Source organism: Polistes canadensis, unplaced genomic scaffold (assembly GCF_001313835.1).
Source record: "Polistes canadensis isolate GaletaPanama2010 unplaced genomic scaffold, ASM131383v1 scaffold_19, whole genome shotgun sequence".
NCBI classification, from domain to species: Eukaryota; Metazoa; Arthropoda; class Insecta; order Hymenoptera; family Vespidae; genus Polistes; species Polistes canadensis.
In genome coordinates this window covers 74,086-92,656 of record NW_014569566.1, presented here as the reverse complement: position 1 = coordinate 92,656, position 18,571 = coordinate 74,086, and the positions used below count along the sequence as shown (strand labels likewise).

The 18,571-nt window shown below is 39.5% G+C and overlaps 1 protein-coding gene across 1 annotated transcript in view; it reads right to left on the bottom strand.

The window, feature by feature from the left end:
- Positions 1 to 5: 5 nt before the first annotated feature.
- LOC106793783 (hormone receptor 4-like) overlaps positions 6 to 18,571 on the bottom strand; it is a gene marked incomplete at its 3' end in the record, with an annotated part of 19,986 nt that continues 1,420 nt past the window's right edge. Inside the window, exons 2-10 of the mRNA XM_014760987.1 lie at positions 10,618 to 10,722; positions 5,732 to 6,958; positions 5,079 to 5,625; positions 4,190 to 4,400; positions 3,715 to 4,071; positions 1,323 to 1,457; positions 934 to 1,197; positions 496 to 688; positions 6 to 175 (exon numbers count right to left, since the gene is read on the bottom strand). Of these exons, the coding sequence (XP_014616473.1) occupies positions 6 to 175; positions 496 to 688; positions 934 to 1,197; positions 1,323 to 1,457; positions 3,715 to 4,071; positions 4,190 to 4,400; positions 5,079 to 5,625; positions 5,732 to 6,958; positions 10,618 to 10,722 (3,209 nt within the window). The remainder of the gene's footprint in view (positions 176 to 495; positions 689 to 933; positions 1,198 to 1,322; positions 1,458 to 3,714; positions 4,072 to 4,189; positions 4,401 to 5,078; positions 5,626 to 5,731; positions 6,959 to 10,617; positions 10,723 to 18,571) is intronic.

Here is an 18,571-nt window from a genome sequence, read left to right as displayed (position 1 = left end):
AAATGGGGAAAGGACCATAATGTTTCTTCGTGCATCGTTAAACTTACTTCCGGCAACCTGACGAGTAGATCGTGAAATCGACCTGGCTGCTGTGGTGCACTGTGTTCGACGAAACTTCGCAGACAGCTCATGTACCGTTCTTGTATCTGTTCTAACTCCAGTGTACCTCCTCGTGCTAAATATAATACAAAATAATAAATTGAATGTTTGTCTTTTCGTGTGGTATAGTTATAATAAAGTTTTATTCATTATTACGATAAACAAAAAAAAATTATATATGCACAATTACGAAGATCATGTTATTGCTTTGAATGCTTACATTTTGCATCTCCAATTGCAGCATTATCAAAAGGAAAAAAAGAAACAGATAACCTTATGTATTATTATGCGTAATTACGCGTCGCGTATACTTCATTAATACAATAATGAATTATTCTAAAGATATATATATATATATTGTCACGCGCGTGAATTTTCGTTTAGACATATATTTACCTTGCGAGAGCATGGTGATCACTTTTAGACAGACGTATTCCTCCATCCTTAATCTCACCCGCCTGAACATAAGCGTGACATAAGTAATTTTTTCCACCATGAGCCCTACGTCTTGTCGTAATTGGTCCATGGTTATCGATCGGCCCATCATGCTAGTTAGGCACGTTTGGAGCGTAAACATGTTGTTGGAAACCTGTTAAGAGGGAGGATAAATGATTATTTTATTGTTCTCTTTTAATGTTTGACAGTAGTACAAGTCTGTATTTAGTCAGACCGATCGGTTAAGAAATTCAAAATATATTCGTTATCTATCTTTGACAATTAGATTTGAAGGAAATTTTTTGTTCTACGGGTAAAGTTGATACGAACGATGATATATATTTTATATATATATATATATATATATATATAAAAAGAAAAAAAAGATATAATAATTACTTCTTGCATAAATTCCGCGCCCGTTCCATCCGAGGTTACATTGGCGAACTTGTGCTGACCGTGCATCGCCTGATAAGCGGAGGTGGTCAACACGAGGAGTTCGTGCCACTTGTGAGTGAGCAGCCTCGTGTGAACTTCAACCGGCAGCTCAAGGTAAAACGGTAACCTTTTGGTCCACTGCACCAACTTGTACACTATGCTGTCTCCTATTTGACACAGCTTTTCACTTAAATCTGATTTGTGGTCCAGCAGCTCGTCCAAGTTCTGAGAAAAAATCAGATAATACCGATTTTAATAAAAATTTCAAAATCATTTCAATTATAGTTTTATTAATTACCATTTCATATAATATTTAATAATATTTGTTTATCTAAGAAATACATATGTACCCTTAACGTTGCAATATCTTGGAACTCATCGCAATCTATGAGCGTTTGAATCATATCGAGGGTCGTGTCCAAAGGAAATGCTCTATCCCTCGAACTACTAACAGCGTTATCTAGCCTCTGCCGTAGGTGTACCACCTAGAATAAAAATAAATCAAATATTTTAATCACTATTTTATACGTCCAATTAAAATATCATTTACGAATAATATCATTTAGAAAATCGTAAGAAATTTATCATTAATATTATCACGAATGCGTGTTCATTTCCAATTCTCACTCGTTCAAAGTCGGTCGGTCGGCCTTTCACTGACCTTTTCAGGGTACTTCCTCGAAATACTTCCTCGAGGTCGGTATTCTTGGATCGTGTAAAAGATGGAAAGGGAGAAAGAGAGAGAGAGAGAGAGAGAGAAAGAGAGAGTAAAACAAGAACACGAGGTGGTATAAAATTATATTGTTATATAAGGAAATAAATTAAAAGATCATCCTATAGAGAATTTCTATTTATTTTTCTATTAGAAAACAAAAAAAAAACAAATAATTAAATCAAAAAAGTATATGTCCAACTTGTTCTCACTCGTAATAAGATTTTTCACGCACCCTTTTGCATCGTGGGAACACGATGTCGCATAGTTTGTTGACTGAAAATGCTCGAGGGTGGTGAGGAAGGGGGGGAGTGGGAGATGGTAGGGTGGGAGGACAGAGGAGAATACAGAGGAGAGGAGAAAGAAAAGGAGAAAAAGGCGGAAAGAGGCAGACGAAGGTGACGGGGAAGGAAGGGGAGGGGGTAGAGGGGGTGTGGTGGGGAAGGTGGTGAGAGGTCAGTGTCCCTTGCGCAGACTTTCACGAGTTACGAAACGGCCGGAGAACTGCCCGTCCTTGGCACCGGTTGCCGCTGATTTTCTATTGTCCCTACCCGATCGTCATCGTGCTGTTTCACCTGGATGATCCGGACTTTTTATGGATACCTTAAGTACGAATCCGTTATTATGATATCTCATTTACGAAGCTCACGATATTTTAGCGGATCATTAGGTAGGTTCGTCGTTTCGTTAGAGAAACAACGGTCTCCCGTGTTAGAAGTTAAGAAATGTATTCTATTTTATGATCCATCTTTAGAAAAAGAAAAAAAAGAAAAAAAAAGAAGAAAATAATAGAAGGGAAATTGTTTGCGAATAACGTTTAACGAAGAAAATCGATTTCGTTTGGATTTATCTATCGATATCTATCCGATATATATCTTTGATGAGATAGATCTTTCATTCGTAGGAAAAACATATTAGATATATAGAAAGAGAGGATAAATCGGAGAGACGCTGATGTTGATCAAATTGGCTTTCGAACGAGCAAGCTGCTGCTGTTGCTGTTATTGCTGCTGACTCTGTGTTCGTTCTATCTATTGGCTTTCGTAATGTGGGAAACCTTGAGGCTTGCGCAAGATAACTCGTAAGAAAGTGAAATTGCAGCGAAGAGTTCATTCATTTCAGGATCAACATGATGGAAGACTGGAACTAGCTTTAACATACTCGCGTGCGCGCGCGCGTGCTCCTGTGTATGTTAATACGTCGAGTATGAGAGTTTCGAATAGTTTTTTTCTTTTTTTTCTTTCTTTCTTTCAATTTTCAATATTCTAAAGTGGATAAATATATGTAATATATAAGTAAATGTGCATATGTAGAGATAGGAATAAAAAATATTCTATTGCATCGAACAACATGATCGAAAAGCGTAAAAGCGTATTATTATTATTATTATTATTATTATTATTATTATTATTATTATTATTATTGTATTTTCTAATAAAGAAACTTGTTCGGGAGAGAAGATGATAGAAGTCGACAGATTGACAACGATTTGGAACGTCCGTGGTTCGTGTCTAAGAGTAAAGCAGCTGGTTCGAAAGTGAAAGTGAAGATGCCTTCGGGTAGTTCTCATCAGAGATCTCGAACGAATGAACGGATTCTACGGGTAAAGATCAACTTTTGTCGAGCCGCGCTCGATTTCTAACTGGAGCCAAGCGAAATAAATCACTTAAATTGCTAGCTTCGTATACGGAATTCTACGGTATCGGGGATCTTACCGAGAAGTTCATTCGCGTGTATTAATATCTGGTTCACAGAGAGTTATCCTAGCGAAAGAGAAAGCGATGTAGTTCCAATTGGGATTTTAACGTTCGTCTTGAACGTCTGTTTTCGTGCCGGTCGATCAATCAATATCAAGTTAAAAGTAAGAATAGGACATGATCGCGATGAGAGGATCGTGATCTTAGTTGACCACGTTGACCAATGAAATGTAAGTAGATCGTCAATTGGCACCATTGATGTTGATTGGTTGGTAAGAATGATTTGTCGCGAATTCGAAGAGATAAAAGAAAGGAAAAATATATTATAATCACCTCGGAAGGGTTGGTGAGAGCAGTCTTCAGGATCGTTCCATTGACCAGGTGGCCCGAATGGGCAGGGTGACTTGGATGGCTGGGAGTAGGTTGCGAGTTGAGCGGATCGCCCGACGAAATTTTGTGATGATGGAGGAAGCTACCAGCGAGCTGTGCGTGCTGTTGCTGACTGTGATGCGCAGCCACAGCTGCTACCATGTGTTTGTCCAACATCGTCGGGCCCATGGTACCTTTACTGGCACCAAGGGATCCCGACCCGTTCACACCACCAACGTTACCGCCGCCACCCATGCCACCCATGTTCCCACCGCTCATCCCACTTCCTTTGTTACTCTTCTTATGCTTCTTGTATTTAACCTGAAAATTATAATCGTTTCATTTTCTTTTTCACCTCTACGTATCAGCGCGTACCTTCCGAATCATTTTGTTTTTTTTACCCCCGCCCCCCCATTTTATTGCATTTTAATATATCAACCTTATAAAGATTATAGACGGCACCAGAATTTCTTCCACCAGGCATCCGGTCTTCTCGAACGGCTTGCAGGACCATACCCTGTTCGATACACTTTTTGAAGCGGCAGTACTGACACCTGTTTCTCTGTGCCTTTGTGATTTCGCAGCCACCTTCTGCTACACACGTATACACCCGCCTATTTTGTACAGTCCTTTTGAAGAAACCTTTGCACCTGCAGCAAAATCGATCCATGTTCTTTCTTTTTTGTTTCTTTTTCTTTTTTGTTTCCTTTTTTTTTTTGTTTTTTTTTTACACATTACTTCAAATCGCTCGAAAAGTGCGCAAGATGTTCGCGACAAAAGAATTAAAAGTTGTTTCATTTTTAATCGAAACGATTTGAAGGAATAAGAAAGAAAGTAAAAAAAGTTTTATCGTGCAAAACGTCCTATCTCGTTTCGTGTCAGACAACGAAGGTAAAAATTGCAATGTGGTCAGACAACGATACCCAATGGTGATATCCAGAGAGTTAATCTGGAGTATCCTTACGTAAATTTTCAAGAGAGATATTTTTCAAGGAATATTTCTTTCACCTTGGTTGGATATCGTCAGCTGGGGAGATGAAAGAAGCGGGAAGTAGGTTGATAATTAAGAACTTGTACGGTGTGCTTGAAAGAAGCTTTTTTTCTTCTCCTTATTAACTTTATACACCTCTAGCTATAGTTTATTTAATAGAAGGAAAGTATAAATTGTTGGATGGTCAATGGGGATTAATTTCGATGGCAAGGATGCCATCTACAATGGATGATGATTTAAACGAAAGAATCGAGAATATTCATCGAAGATCTTTGTCGTATATTATTTCAAAGGGGTTTCTGTTGAAATATAAAAAATGAAATGAAAGGAAACTTACCCCTCGCACGTGATAATGCCATAATGCAATCCGGTGGCTTTATCCTCGCAAATCATGCAGATCATGGGCGTTTCGTCTTCCTCGTGTTCTTGAGGCGGTAACGGTGGGGCAGGTGGTGCGACCGACATTGATTGCGAGGCCGCCTCGGACTTGATGACCCCGCCGTTTCTCACCCAAGGCTGACTGGAGCCCGATGCCGTCAGATTGAGAGCTTGCATCTGCTGGGCAGCCGGCAGTTGCGTTAAATCGCCGGCCCATAGCCTCTCCATGTTGAGGGGTGGCCCGGACGAATAGGAAACGGAAGGTGGTTTTCCTCTGGACTCTTGTCCGAGGTTTAGGAGAAGTTGGGCCGCCGATTCCTCCGAAGAGGAACAGGAAGCTGCCGCGGCTGTGGCCGTCCACGAGGCCGCGGGTGGTGGTACAGGGTCCGAAGGTGGCGTCGTCCATACCATCGTCCTAACGCCACCGATTTCTCCCATGACCACCGTGGGCGACGGTCTCGGTGGTGCTGGGGCTGGCCTTTGGGCTGGGGGCTTCATTCCTGCGCCTACAAAATTCAACATGAATTGAAAAATCTTTTAAATCGAACCAATTAATAACGGCAAAATAATGAAATTTCTTTGATAGATCACCCTTAGACGCATCGAACTTACACGAGGACGCCGTTGTAGTTGCTCCCGTACTACTGGAACTTCCACTGCCGCTATTACCAGTCTCCGTACTCAAAGTAGTGCAGCTACTGGTGGAAACCGTGGCAACGTTTTGTCCATAACTAACGGCGCTACTTATTACACCATTCAATAGCCTTTGCGTAGCGAATCCCTGTACACCGGAATTTTGTGACCAGAATTGATGATGAGCTAAAAGATGAGGCGGAACCGAGGGTGCTCGCGCCCTCGGCGATGCCTGCTGCTGCTGTTGCTGTTGCTGTTGCTGTTGTTGTTGTTGTTGTTGTTGTTGTTGTTGCTGTTGCTGTTGAGAGACGTGAGCCGAACTACCGGTAGGACTCATGCTCTGGTTCGGATTGTATTGCGACGACGGACTGTTCCGGTGACTAGGCTGGGTGGATGTCTCCGTACGAACGCCGGAATTACCGCCACTGCCACCACCTCCACCACCTCCGCCTCCGCCACCTCCACCGTCAAAGACCGAATTATCGGACTCTTCTTTCATTTGAACAGACGAGAGATCACCTTTGTCAGGACTCTCGCTCCTCGAGGACGGTTCTAGAGGCATTGGTGTCGTGGAGACAGCTTGCACGGGTGAGTAAGGTGAAGACCTGTTTGGTGCTGGAGTACTGGAACGTTGCTGCTGCTGCTGCTGTTGCTGTTGTTGTTGCTGTTGCTGCTGCTGCTGCTGCTGCTGCTGTTGGTGATGATGTTGTTGTTGTTGTTGTTGTTGTTGTTGTTGTTGTTGTTGCTGTTGCTGCTGTTGCTGCTGCTGTTGGTGATGGTGTTGCTGCTGCTGCTGTTGTTCCTCGATTATTCTAAATCCCACCATCGTTCCAGTATCTGGGAAGACCGAATCAGGTGAAGCACGATCCGTGCACGTTGTTTCGCGTAATTCCTGACCACTTCCTCCACCTCCTCCTCCGGCACTCCCACCGTTACTTCCTCCACCTGCCCCGGCAGCTCCTCCACCAGCCATGGCAGCTACTCGCAAAGGATCTCGAGGTGTTCCTGGACTTGGGCTGCCCAGGATGTACTCGCTCTTCACTTTGACCATGGGACAGTCCGGCGAGCCTGGCATGTTGGCGTCAGGCGACAGGGTCGAGGTATCCGCCATGCTCTCCCCTGGAGCAGGAAAGTTTATGGGTGAAGGTGCGTCCGCCGGCTGGATCCCGAGCGGTGAGCCTGCTGATCCGAGGGATACCGGGGAGTCTGAGAAATAAGGCGTTGGTGTCTCGTTTATAATCAGCCTAATTTTATCAAACTATTCTCCTTGGTTAGGACACCCTATTTTCTATCGAATTATCGAAAACGATTGCGCGTTATCGAGGAAGAAAATCTCATGATGGTAAGAGAAACCTATGCGTTTCGAAATGAAGATCGTAACGATTCCATCCAACGTCAAGCCAATCCTAAAAGAACTCTCGATCGGAATAAATCGGCGATTCATTTATCGAATCGAATCTAAAATTGACATCGCGTGAGCCCAACGAAACGGTTTAAGGCAGTCAAAATATATTCTAGGTTTGAAGGTGTGGCAAGTAAGACTGCGAAAATCTTTCCCCTTATTTCTTTATTTATTTATTTATTTATTTCTTGATAGAGTACGCGAGATAACAAGTGTGACACGAAAGTGTAACACAGTCATGTGTCGCGGAATGTGTAGCTTTGTGAAAAGGATCTGGGGCTATGGCTGGCTATGGTTCGTTCGTGTAGGTCAAGGAAGGAATGCAGTTGACAAGGCCGAGCTGTGATTGTGGGTACCTAGGCACCAGTTTCCATTCTATTAATACTATGATCGCGATAGATATCGGTACGGATTAAAATCATTTGTACGCGAAGCTACACACGCACATTTTTCTCCCTTTCCCTTTTCATCAATATTTATCCCTTTGGCCGTTCAAAGCCCTTCTTTTAGGCTACAAATGGATTCCGTATAAACATCGCAATTTATAGAATGAACGAAATGAATAATAATGTGAATATTTACCGAAAATCGATGAGAAGACGTTCTTGAATTTCAAAGTATCGTAATAGCGATCGAACAACGTGTACGAGTCGAACGACAATGGCAATCGAAAGTTATGCTGCCGAAAATTGTAGTAACCGTTGTAGGAAATATGATCGAAATTATTATACGGATTATACATATACGGATATGTCAAAAATCCTTGATAAGTCGTATGATGAAGCATTCTATTATCCATGTTCCATGGATTCCAATTTTCTCCTGACAAATGGTGACTCGGTGCGATGGATACGTTATTTCCTATTGGAAATGTCATTTTTCTTCTATCTCGGATCGACATACGTTTCTATCTGTACAATTTTTCGTATATAGATACGATTAAATAATTGTTATTTTATTTTCTTAATTTTGTTCTCTTTTCCTTTCGTGTAATTTATCTTCTTTAATATGTCGTTCAAGAGACAAATATTATGTTTGATTTATTTCAATTTTCTTTCTCAAATTAAAATCATTTAATTTTAGTTTAATTCACTTCGAGAAGAGTGTATGTAGTTCTTCAATAATCACTTTTCATATTTTGAATAAATCCGCGATGAAGAAGCTCGGAGTGATTTGATTCGAGAATTTAAGTAGTAACAACCGACATTAGTCAAACGCAATTCAGTAACGTAGCATCTTTCATCGTAGAAACTCAGTTAATCTTTTTACTCCGTGAGTATATTCATATTATTTATATATAATACAAGTAAATATTTAACTGATAGATCGAATTACTTTAATTAAAAAATGATTCTCACAAAACGCGTGCCTGTGTGTGTATAAATATTAATAATAGATTTATATCACTTTTGATTTCCATTTAATCTATTACAATTCACCGATCTCGTATAATAAATTAAAACCGGAATTAACTTTTAAAATAGAAACGATATATATATATATAATATCTCCCGTAGAAATAATTTATAACCATAAACTATAATAATATTAAATGTTACGTTTGCGTTTGTGTGTGCGTGTCTAATAATAAATCAAACAGATATTTTCCGGATTAGGATTGATAACGATAACAAAATTTATCGCGATAAGAGAAAATGAATTTTCCACGTAATTTCCAAACCTATCTATCCCTTCTAATTATTTTTTCGGTATTTCTCTTGTTTCTTTTTTTCTTCTTCTTCTTCTTCTTCTTCTTCTTCTATCCTGTTGCTCGAAAGTATAAGGAAAAACGTATTAGATGATGATAATCCAGTCGTCGTTACTCTCGTAGTACTTCATTGAAGATCCAGTTGAAAATTCGTTTTGATCACGTCAAACGCAAATTGCGTCGTTTCTCTTTCTCTCTCTCTCTCTCTCTCTCCTTTTCCCTCTCTTTCCCCCGCAACGAGCGTTGAATGTTCACGTGTAATCGAGAGGGATCAATGATTCACCGAGAGCGTCGCGTTGTTGAACGTATCTCTCAACGATGATGATGATGATGATGATGATGATGACAACGACGAGTATCGAACTAGCATACACACATATGCTGTACAAAAACCCTTATCGATACTATTCACTGGGGGCGGGGGGGGGGGAAAGTATTCCAATGAAATTAGAGAAAAAGAAAAACTAAAACATTCATTCCCCGTGACACTTAATAATCATCGATGATTCTTCTGAAATCGTTTTCATCCCTTGTTTGTTCGAACATTTTTGACGTAATGACAGCGGGCCGATTTTGTTTGTTCCCGAACGCGTATTTCCCGAACGTTTAAGATCGATTCTAATAACAGTCTCTGACCTTTAACCGATATGCTAGGTCGCGAGGGTCATTGGTATCGTGCCGTTTGCAACCGTGTGTCGAAAAATCGATGCAGCTCGTTCTCGCGAACGCGTCTTCGGATACAAATAGCTAGTATAGCTAGCTAGCTGTTTATTTGATACGACGTACTTTACGCACTTTTCTATTTTTTGCTTACGACGGAAAGAGAGTGCAAAACAAACATATATATATATATATATATATATGTTTGTATGTATGTATAAAAATAGTAAAGAAGAATAAGAAGAATAAGATTAAGAATAAGAATAAGAAGAAGAAGAGGAGAAGATGAACAGCACGTGTTAACGCGAGTTCAAGCGAAGCCGAACTAGCACCGGTGCACGTCCGGGAAACCGCGTGATATTCAACCCTGCACTGCCACCTACCCTCCTCTTAGATTTAACCCTCCGCCTACGCGGTCTCTTCCTCTCACCCACGTCTCGACCTACCCTTGCCAACCAATGACGACTACGACGACGACGAAGATAACAACAACGACGACGACGACGACGATGACCATTCGAACCTTCCTTTCTTTCTTCTTCGACTCAAATCAACATCTTTATTATTTTTTGGGTATCTATCTTAACCGACCACATAATTCGATTCTATTTTCCCATCGTTAACCTTCTTTTTTTTTTTTTATCTATTTCCCACGTGTCTAATCGTATCAAGGTTATGAAAACCATAGAATTTGTGATTCCTTTGAAACAAGGACACGGTTTAAATCTATAAGCGTATTAGATATTATCGATGATGATGATGATGATGATGATGATGATGATATCAAAGAGATTAAAGATTTGTTACGATAGGAGAGATCCTTGATAAGATGAGATGAGACGATGCGGTTTGATATATTCTGCAAAATTTCTAATTAATATCTTTTCGTATGCGTTAGAATATAGTTGATGATAATTAACGTGTCCTCTATGTTGCCTCGGTAAGAAGTTAAACGATGATTATTTTATTTTCTACGTGTCCTAGTTTCTTCTTCGTTGTAGACGTATAAAAAAGAAAAAGAAGAAGAAGAAGAAGAAGTAGAAGAAGTAGAAGAAGTAGAAGTAGAAGTAGATGAAAATAATGTTGAGTTCTTACCGTCGCTACTACATCGGGAGTCGACCTTTCTCCTTTTCAACTTGAGGTCTTGAAACAAGCTCATGTTGTCTAGCTCACACGGGCTGCTCGTAAGGGTCATAATTCCTGTAACAATAATTATACATAAATTAATGATCGTCGATATATTATTCCATTAGAATACGATACTTTGAATAATTATTAACTTAATTATACTTTTATATTTTTAATAATATTCCAAGAAAAGAACACATGCATATGCATGTTCATATTGGAACATAAAAAATAACGGAAATTTGTATAAACTTACGTAACAATAATTGCAATTTTAAATTAATGTAATTAGCAACACATGAGAGAATTAGGTGTGGAAAATGATATCAACTGTTGTTAAAGCTAACGATTCTTTGAATAAAAAATATTTCTCAATGAGATGAATTATAAAAGATGAAATATCGAATAGACGCGTTTGCGATTAGATTGAAGCGCATAATTTGCCATTAACTTTTGTTCAGTCTATAACAGACAATTGGAGGGTCGTAACATCGTAGAATATCGTTTCGCGGTTTAACGTAGTAAATCCCCTACATCTTGACCATTTTCATGACGCATCACGTAGATATACATAAGCGTGTTACGACTTGCTACCATGCTTTATGGGGTTCACGAGACCTCTGGTTTCTTCGGAACACATACGATTCTCCTTGCAATAATGTTAAATAATGCTATAATTGGGGGGTCGAGTCTAGGCGATTCAGACTAGTGTTCTTCTGTATGAGAGAGATTGCAATAAACTGATCTACTGGGTGTCCAACGACAATCTCATTACTTTCTTTAACAATCTACACGAATTTGCAACTTTGTTTATCTTTTTATAAAAATATTAGATTCACCTATAATAATTTAGTAGAATCACACGAGTCATTTGTTTAACTTAGTGTTGTGGCAAAAGCACACAAACAAACAAAATTCATAGTAAATTTGTTAGATAATTGTTGAGATTTATTTTCTAATAAATTTTTCTATGAAAACACCCCCCTCTCATCCTCCCCTCCGACCCCACCCTTATACGCGTAATATATCATTGACAAATATTCATATAACTGCAGTTACGTGTCAGTTGCATCATGTCATTTTAATAACACTTCATTCTTCTTCTTCTTCTTTTATACTTCTTTTTTTTTTCTTCTACTTCTTCTCGTACTTAATCTTTAGAATCGTCATCCTGATAGCAATAACTCCGGCACGTAATCGTTCAAACGGTCTGTGAATAATTAGGTACACGGCACGCCTGCTCCAAGGATCGGCTTACGACGAGTCTTGTTTTTATGGCGTCTTGAAGAACCGAACGAGACGAGTTCAGTTCTACTTTTGGGTCATTTTAATCATACCGCAAGATCATCGTTATCGTAGTTGTCGTTGATGATCGCACTCGTAAAGTCTGCTAGCTAGCTAGCTAGCTAGCTAGCTTGCTTACTTGCTGACTCGAGAACCCTTTGATCCATCATTCTCAACGGGTCAAGAAAAAAAGAAAGAAAGAAAGAAAGAAAGGGAGAAAGATAGAATGAAACAACTTTGTTGTTTGCGTTGGTGAATGAATGAATGGGCGTATTCAAGACGAAATAATATTTTATGGGAATGTTCATTCAATTTACATGATTATACTGATTGATAATATTATATACGCAAATTGAGCTATTATAAATATGTAAATGTTAGTTACATAGATATTCCGTTCAACGTATACATACAAAATAAAATACTTCTTTGCGTGACTTAAAAAAAAAACAGATTAATTTTTCAATAAAAGTAGAACACATTCTTCTTTTCTCTTTCGTTGACTTGAGATTGAAATTATCTCGCGTAACTCGAACGTTTCGAAGAAGTGAGAAGTCATTCTTCTTCTCGAAAGTTGTTGCTTTCCTCGTGCGGAATCATTTGGAAAAAGGGGAATAAGTTTTTTCCTTTTTTTTTTTCTCTTCCAATCGAAACGTCGTTCGATATATCGCGAGATATAGCAGGGAGTCGGTGTTCTTCTTCAATTGGAAAGATATTTTTAATGCGGCCCGATCAATGCCGAATTTAGGTAAAACGGTTGCTTGGACGATGAGAAACCTTGACTCGTTTATTAAAATTTTACATCGAAAAGAGTATCACCAGTTGTGTATTTAATATTGTTTAACGAAAAAGCTTCTACTATTGTTGACCCTATAATAATTATTATTCCAAAAAAGAAAAAAAAACAAGGAGAAAAGTTAAAATTTAAAAAAGAAAAAAAAAGGGAGTAAAAAATTTTGTGTGTACAAACAAAATATATCTATATATATATATGTAACGTTACTTGAGGAGCCGCCGGTTTGCTTGGTCGTCTATATATATTAAAGAGCCACGTGGGCGAGGAGTGTGTGAGTTTGTTAAGCGCATACGACGACAGATGGAGTTGCATGTGCACTAATATACACAGGCTGACGCGGGCGTTGGCATGCGCACGAAGAGTAATCGAGATAGAGAGTGAGAGGGAGACACGCGACGGTGTGTAGTAGTAGTAGTAGTAATAGTGTGTAGCAGTAGCAGTAGGGTATCTCTACACATGCGCGTGCGTGCGCGCGCGCGCACGTTTTGCGAGAGAGTATTGGAGAGTGGGAGAGAGGGAGTGAGTATAACGAGAGTGAGTGCATTCGCAACGCACACACATACGATATATATTCTCCTCTCTTTCTCAATTCCCCTTTTGTTAGTGTGTGTAAAGGCGCGTGTACGTGCCCCGAGCCGGGGTCCTTGCTCCCTGCCGTATGTGGGTCAGCAGTCTCACACACGCTGCTATTCTTGCGTAACCAATGCATGCATACGACCGAGGGCCGACGACGCCGCCACTGCCGCCGGCGTGCATGCACATGCACATGCACATGCACAACACGACACACCGAGGAGACGGAAAGTGCAGCCAATGCGCTAACCTACGGAGCGCCACATACGTTACTCTACACGACTACCTACAAAGAAGACTATAAGTAAGTAGTTTCTCTCTAGCTTCTACCCTCCCCCTTCCCCTCTCCCACACTCCCACCCAACCCCACTCCTCTTTTTCTCTCTATGCGTTAACCTCCGAGTCCTAAGCGCAAGCTTCTTCTCTATTTTCTCCCTCACTCTTTCTTTTTATTTCTCTCTATATCGGCCAAGCTTTTTCGAGTTTCACGTTCCACCCTAGGAAAGCAACGCTATTGCGAAGAAGCTTCGTGTTACGCATTTCTCCCTATCTCTCTCTCTCTCTCTCTCTCTCTCTCTCTCTCTCTCTCTCTCTCNCTCTCTCTCTCTCTCTCTCTCTCTCTCTCTCTCTCTCTCTCTCTCTCTCTCTCTCTTTATTTTTGTATACATACGATATTTCTATATTTGCCCTTAGTTTCATTTTGAACGTCCGCATTTTTGTATTATTCCATCCTCCATTGATTTTTGTTGTGAAAAATATGATTCGTGATTATATGTATTATTGTAGTAAGGTTGTATCGCGGAACGGTACGTCCGATTTTATGTAGCATGTAGATTTTACCGCTATAGGGGCCGCGGACGGTGAAAGTGACTCTCCCACGCCATGACATCCTATGACTATGCCCCCCCACCATTTTCTTCCTCTTCTTTTTCTTTTTTTTTTCCTTTTTTCTTCTTCTTCTTCTTCGTCTTCCCGAGTATGATCATGTCTCACAATATCTACTTAGAATAATCTCTCCCCATTTCTTCCTTTTTTCTTTTTCGAGACTTACAATAAATTATTATTCTCCTCTTTCGAATCTCTCCTATTTAACGCGAATAACACACACGCGTTATTTTAAATAGTTATTAAACAAAAGAAAATTAATAATAATAGACAACGCGAAATAAATAACGAAACACACATTTTACTTTTCTTATCTTTTCACACTCGACACCGTTACTAAACGACGACTCATTAAATTCCACCTTATCTAACCAAACGCGTATTCCGTTAATCGTATTGTTATAAAATAATAATATTTCACGTTTTGTTTTGTTTCTTTTGGGAGGAGAGGGGGGAGGAGGAGGAGTAATTCGTCCTTATTTCACAAAATATTCATTTAATTAATTATCCAACTAATGCAACGAACCTATAGTTATCAAATATAAATTGAAGTAAACGAATAGGTGATTTGAAAAATTTCGTGAATAATATTGTGAGAGAGGACACGCGTTGGTGTCCTATTTTTGACAATTGTCGATGAAAAATAATATCAAATGGTGGAATCATGATGGTTACAGGCTTGCTTATGTGTTGTTAGTCTCTGTACGGATGTTCGCGAGCTGGCAGACGGCAAGGAGAGAACGGCCAGTGAGAGTTAGAGAGACCGGTACATTGAACCTCCGCAGTGAAAGTTTCTCTATTATACCACTGGCCTTACCTTACTTTTCCTTAGGCAAACCTTACCGTGTTGTGTCATAAGCTACTACGAGAGAGAGAGAAAGAGAGAAATAAATAAAAGAAAAATAAAAAGAGAAAGAAGAAAGAGAGAGCACCATAGAAAGATCGAAATTCGAGTTCCCGTCCTACTACCGTTACAAATAACGATTCGTTATTTTTAAACTTCACGACTGACTAATGCTTCTGATCTCTTCCCACAAACACGTATATTAGTATCACCAATACACAAACGCGCAAAACGGCACCCAACACTTTCGTCCCTATCCCTTCTCTCTCTGTTTCCTATCTTTTCAAATTCTTCTTTTCTTCTTCTTTTCTTTCCGTTTCCTCCGTCGAATATACACCACATATACATACATAAATACATACATATATACATAGAGACACACCACGGTTCGTTGGAAATCACCGTACACTATATGATGATTTCAAAAAATCTACTAAATAAATTCTTTCTTCTTTCGATCGTTTACACGAATTCAGCGAATTATTATCTTTAGAAATTCTCATTTGCTTTGTGTCGATTTTACGCTCGAAAACGTTTTCTTTTTCTTTTTTAATTATATGCGAAGAGGTGAAGGTGAAGGAGGTGGCAGGCAAGTGGGGGAACGGACGGACGGACGAACAACTTTAATGTCGAAGTTTTGTCTGTTACGAAATGATCAAGTCATCTTTTCTGTCCTTCTCTTTCTTTCTTTCTTTCTCACTCTCTTTCTTTCTCTTTCTTCCATTTTAAAACTGTTGCAATTTGGAGCAAAAGGAGGAATCCCTTACTTTCGAGTTTCTAATGTACGTGCGATCGACCGTGGCTGAATTGGCACGATACCGATCGCGTAAATTTAACTTCCGTTCTTTTAACGAAATAAAGAAATAAATAAAAAATAATAAAAAGTGGAGAAATTTATCTCCAACTTTTTTTCTTCCTGTTTCTTTTTTTCTTTTTTGTATATAAAGATAACGATAATAAATAAAATGAAAAGAAAAGAAAAAAGAAACCACATTCTCTCTGTCGACGAATAAAACAATATTTTTCAATGGATAATTCGTACCTATATGACGACGTTGTTGCAGGACACTCATATTGGCGCACATTTTTCTTTATGCCCAAAAAGTTAGACAAAAAAGTTGTTAAAAATTCCCAGTAGTATCCTTTATTATTAGTAATCACTATGTAATCATCATACTATTAATATTACTATTACTACTACTACACAACACGATACAAACATAATTAAAATGAAATTATTATGAGATCATCGTAGAACGAGGAAAAAATTAATTCACGAAACTTTCAAATCGGGTTACCAACTGGCAAATATTTTTCATCATCGTTTATCGAAAAACGTTTTTTACTCGCGAAAATATAAAAATGTAATAAAACATTTGTTAATTTCACAATCGAATTTAATCGAATTCTCATCGTCTGTTGTAACGGCGATTACGATAAACAGATTGAACGACGACAACGATACAACTAAAATGACGGTGACGATGACTACGAGCTCGAAGTGAACGCCTCGCGAAGCCCAAAGTTTTTGGGCCAAGCGGTTTGTGTGCGGGCCACGCGATCCACCGAACTCATGGATCCACGTTCGGTTAGCATGGTGGTGGTGGTGGTGGTGGTACCGGTGGCCTCGATACCAACCGAGATCCTCCAATCCCAACCAAGCCCAATGCCAAAAACTCGAGGCGCGTGTAAACGAGAACTTTCACTCTCTCGTAGTTCTCGTTGAACCGTACGGCCACGGTTACGAAGGTGGATCTCTTCACCTGGAGATTTTTTTTTTTTACGAATGGGGGCAAAGAGACGAGGAGGAGGGGGGGGGAGAGAACAGAAGTGGCAGGAACCAATGAAATAACCGACGGACCGACGTAGAATCGCCATGACATTCGATCACGGTCGTTATATTACGACAAACTTGCGTGATATTTTGCGTAGAGAAAAAAGGGCTGGTTGGCTGCTTTGCGTTTTATGAAGTTGCCTTCAGAGAGTCCATGCTTGTTTACGAACCAAACAGGAAGCGTTTTGACGCAAACACGATGACGAAAGAATTTCTAACGAGCATTAACCTCGTCTTCTCACGTTTCTTCGTTTCAATACCGTACATACTACGATATATATATATATAGATATATATGGGAAAAATGGTTTTACTTCATTGTTTTTTTATTTAAACAACAAGTATTTTCTTTTGTATTTGATTTGTTAGTATTTACGTTCGTAATCGAACGTTTTGCATTTTTTTCGTATTTTTAAGTATAAGCCAAAGACACAATCGATAAAGTAAGAGAAATTTTATTTGCCGTATAAAATTGTCGCTTTTAGTAAATTCGAGAAAGAGAGAGAGAGAGAGAGAGAAATGGAAGATTCCTTTCTCGCACGAGAGTACTACACCGAGTATTGGTTACGTAAGGAATACGTTGAGTATGTGTGTGAGAATATAAAAGTAGCTGAGAGAGAAATATCTTCTCTTCTCCATATACGGACTGCACCACTTTCGTGATGTTTTTCTCACCGATACATCCATATACACACACACACACACACGCACATTATATGTAAGAAGAAGAAGAGAGCGACAAAAAATGAAAAGAAAAAGAAAAAAAAAACAGATCAAAAAGAATAAAGGAAAGGAAATAAAGAAAGAGAGTTAATCTTTCGTTTTTCATTGCAATTTCACTTTCGATATATCGAACAACCGAAGTGGTCCGGTGGTCGTCTGTCTCTTACGCGATAATCATTCGAAGAAGATCGACTGAATCCCCATATCCTGGATCGGAGTGAAAGAGGGATGGTAAGAGGTAGTTGGATGAAGGAGGAGGAGGAGGAGGAGGAAGAGGAAGAGGAGGGGGCACCTGGATCGACTGGTGTTTCACTTTTTAACCGATAAGAAAGTAACGAAAGTCGTCGATGAAAGTTTCGGACAGTGTCGTGCCGGCTGGACGAGCCAATCCAAAAGTGAGGGGGACAACACACAGAGAAAGAGAGAGAGGAGAGGGAGGTGGGAGGGAAAAGGGAGGGAGGAGAGAAGAAGTCGTGGTTCATTTTGAACGCAAGTCGCGTATTTCGTGCGCGTATTTATTCGACGAAAGCAAAAGTACGAGAAGAGGAGCAGCAACAGTAGCAGGAGGAGGAGGAGGAGGGGGAGGAGGAGGAAGAGGAGGACCTTGTGAGAGGCGTCATCCTCTTCTCTCCTCTGTTTCTTTTTTTTTTTTTTCTCTACTCTTCTTCTCTTATTCTTTTTCTTCTTCTTCTTTAATATCTTTCACGGTGTCTCTCTTTCTTCGAAGATACCGGTTTTTGTGGTGAAACGATAGCATCTTACAGGAAGATCGAACCCGTGAGTGAAAACCATGTCCTTCGTCGAAACAGTGTTTTTTACGTTACGTCATTCCTCCGGTGTATCATTTTTATTTGCATTTGACCTATCTCCGTCGTTCTTTTTACCGAGAATTTTACGATTTCTTTTTTCTTTCTCGTTTGTTCCATTGCATAATTTATTTGTTTTCTTTGTTTTTTTTTTTTCTCTTTTTTTTTTTTTTTTC